We start from the raw sequence: 3,421 nt of genomic DNA, 5'->3' as shown, positions 1-3,421 counted from the left end.
TAAAAAATGTCACTTTCAAAAAAAAGAAAAGAAAAAAAAAACTAAAAAATGTCAGTTAGGTGATTCATTATAGCTCATTTTAGTATTGATTATAATAACTCGTTTTAGTATTGACTGCCCCGAGAATACGAAAGTTATCAATCACATTCGTTTCAAAGTCTGTACAGAAAAAAAAAAAAAAAAACTTTGATACAGTTACATTATACACAAATGGTAGAAATGGAGATGAACAAAAATTATTAATTATTAACAGACCTTATCGTCTAGTTGTTCCATCAAGAGTATTGCAAGCCACTCAAATTCACATCTGAGTCAAACCTTCCCAAAACTTGCCATCCACCAAAAGAAACATGCTAAAATCGTATAGAGCATTTATCATGTTTAGAGTTTTATTAGTATAATTTAAGAATATTATACTTTACTCGTGTAGATAGTAATGTGGAAAATTCATCTGTAGCCACTTTTACCAAATCCGAGAACCTCCGTTCTTGTTGACATTGCGCTTTTCGTTCTCTTGCAATTCTAGCGACAACCATGACAGGTTTTCCTTATCAGACTTTTTGTTCCTTGTTCATTATCCACTTAGCTTGTTTATTTTCAGTTGCATCTTGTTTATCCACCCAAAGCCTAGTACCCCAATAAAAAATATTGCACTTCTGTCACTATTAGCTCTCATTTGCATTAGCGTATTTTCTAACATCCTTATGTGTTCACCTCATTATTCTTTTAGAGAGACAATCAACACAGAATAAAATCGCCAGTAGTAGTTAAGATGACCGCCTGTTCATTGTATTATTTTCGCCGAATATTGACTAGTCGCATCATCTCAGGAGTCCTTCATGTCGGAAATGGAGTACATGGGCTTGGCATCACAGACTCCGGAGATGAGAAATTTGAGGAAGGAAAGGTGTAATTGTTACACATTGTAAATACTCCTTCATCCGACCTTCTTTAAATATTTATCTTTGCAGACAAAATTATCAGTATGTTTCTCGCTGACGCTCACATAAAGAAACTAATTTATTAGGTAACAAAACTTATGAAGAAGAAAGGAACATCCATGGTTTTGGTTGATGGTGCAGGGGCTGGTGATATAGTATCTATCACTGGGTTGGCAACTCCATCAATTGCCCCCACAGTGGCAAGTGTGGAGGTTTGTTTTAAGCATGACCTAGAGCAATTACTACAGCTGTGTCCCTACTGTCTGCAACAGTCTGCAACAATCAGTTCTATTTTGTACATTGATACAACTTCTCTTACCCTTGCTCTGCAAGGTATGTACCATGGGATTTCTTTACGCCAGACATGCTTCTTCTTGCATTTTGGACATGCCATGTAATACCATTTTGAACCCTTTACAATATCAACAACAATTGCTTTGAATGTGAACGTTACTACCTGTTCCATTTTTTTCCCAGTGTTTTATTAATTTGTATATCCTGTAAATATGTATGCTTGAATATCTCGACTGTGAAGGAATGTGTGTGCTTCTGCCAAGGATACTCTATTGCTGAAGAGCAATTTTTTCATGTTTTCTTGCGCTTTTGGCTCTTCTGCTACTGTATCGGACTCTTCTCGGCATGGTAATCTGTTTTTTTTTTTTTGCAACATTATTTGATTGGAAAAATGTTACTATGAAATTATAATTAATAATATATTTGTGTTTACCTTGCTTTTATATCTGGCTCCCTTTGATGAGCTAAGTTCGTATTCCCCTATTTTTTAGAATCCAGTATTAGAATGGAAGTTGCATATGCCCATTCTATAATAAAATTCAATAATTTAAAAATCTTACCATGGAAGTTGCATATGCCCATTCTATAATAAAATTCAATAACCATTGAATTTTTTCACCTGCAGGCCAACTATTATCAGTATAATTTGATCTTGTTTAGATATGTCATCCTTGTTGTTGATTTCGGTAGCTTGGTTTTCCGATAGTGTAACTTTTACACGCCTGCCTCTCTCATTTTCCACAGTGATGTCAATCTTCATGAATCTCCTGCGCACTATGTTGATGAAACACCCAATAATGTCTACATAACCATGGTGTTATAATGCTAGTTCAAAAGTGGTTGTTAAATTGTTGAATGATTTTGAGGTGCGTAACAGTTATAAATACCTGTGCAGTGTGTTTTATCCCCGCATCTCTCATGTAGTTCTTCAAACTCCGTTAGGTTGAAGTTCTACTTTGGGATAATTGTAGGACCTTCGACTTCTTTTTCCACTTGTACTTGTGTGAATGCATTGAAAGAAAGCTTTCGCTCCTTAGCTAAGGGTCTCTACCGGAGATTTTATTTTACGATCTGGAAGTGTTTTAATGACACTATATTCTGTTCTTTGAGCTTATCCATATGCATTCTATAGTGATTCGGTGTGATCACATAGTGGATTTGGTCGCCCTGTTATTATTCATGTACTTATTATTATGCATATTTTGTTTCAAGGCAGGTTATCATAATATTAAATGCGGTGTTAATGTTACTGTTTAGTCGATGAGGATCATGTGATAGCGTGTAGAGGCTCCCGTCCATGGATCCTTGATTTCCCAGGTACGTAGTAGTCGTAGCTTGATTCTTTGATCTATGAATTCCTCTTCAAAGCTTGTTGTTTTGTGTTATATGTTTTTCCTAGACATCAGAAGATGGCAGTAATTAATTAGTTTGCGATCCCAAAAAAGAAAAAAAAAAAAAACCTTGTTTGAACTGATTGTTTTTGTTACCTCTTTTGCTTGAACTGAGTTTCACCATATCTTGTGCTTTTTTTTTTAGACTCAACGTTTTTGCTAGTTTTATCATCATCTCCATCGCCTGAAAAAACATGTTTGCTAGAGTGTAAAATTCGTTATTTTGTGTTTACGATCAACGATTTTACATTGAATTATTAATACTAACAATAAGATAACCAACAGTAAGATAATTTGAACATGGAAATCTACCAAATTGTCTACTTAGTTTCAGTTCTTGTTTCCTGATTTTCTGATTCCTTGGTTGTCTTTTTTCCAGAAGCTGTTGCATACAAATAGAATAGAGATTCCTGAGATGTATCCCTGTGAATAAGATTTTCTAAAGGTGTATCACATCCATCTCCATTGTATCCTTATTCAAATATGTTGAACAATAATTATTATTTATTTATTTATTCCCCCTCATGTAAACATTATTTTTTTGAATGTTAACAACTTACTTTCGGTAGAATTCGTCTCATTTGATGCAATGGCATGACTGATTCCTTGTTCTTGCTCATCGTAACTTGCATGAATGATTCTGTGATTGGTAGTGTATTTTTTTTTTACTTGTTTCCATAGTATATTGTTTGGCTTTGTCGGGCCTAAGAATTGTATTTTCTTTTGCACCATAACAGGGTTTATATAGTTGTAGATGGTGGATTTTCGACGAAGGGTAAAATTGTAAAAGTATAC

At 34.5% G+C, this 3,421-nt stretch overlaps 1 protein-coding gene across 4 annotated transcripts; it reads left to right on the top strand.

Moving 5' to 3' along the window:
• Positions 1 to 344: 344 nt before the first annotated feature.
• On the top strand, positions 345 to 3,186 carry LOC113293190. Of its 4 annotated transcripts, XM_026541907.1 has the most exons (6): positions 345 to 541; positions 831 to 907; positions 1,028 to 1,335; positions 1,477 to 1,583; positions 1,980 to 2,552; positions 3,006 to 3,186. In XM_026541907.1, exons 1-5 carry the CDS (start codon positions 535 to 537, stop codon positions 2,042 to 2,044), a joined length of 564 nt encoding a protein of 187 aa, XP_026397692.1. In that variant the 5' UTR covers positions 345 to 534; the 3' UTR covers positions 2,045 to 2,552; positions 3,006 to 3,186. The 4 variants fall into 4 exon arrangements, 3 of the variants coding, with proteins under 3 accessions (XP_026397692.1, XP_026397693.1, XP_026397691.1); XR_003332110.1 differs by having other exon boundaries at positions 831 to 925; positions 1,028 to 1,583; XM_026541908.1 differs by lacking the exons at positions 345 to 541; positions 1,477 to 1,583 and having other exon boundaries at positions 626 to 907; positions 1,028 to 1,274; positions 2,452 to 2,552.
• The last annotated feature ends 235 nt before the right edge of the window (positions 3,187 to 3,421 follow it).

Source organism: Papaver somniferum, chromosome 7, assembly GCF_003573695.1.
Source record: "Papaver somniferum cultivar HN1 chromosome 7, ASM357369v1, whole genome shotgun sequence".
Lineage (NCBI taxonomy): Eukaryota > Viridiplantae > Streptophyta > Magnoliopsida > Ranunculales > Papaveraceae > Papaver > Papaver somniferum.
The sequence above is the reverse complement of the archived record's forward strand: the minus strand, read 5'-3'. Positions and strand labels throughout refer to the sequence as shown.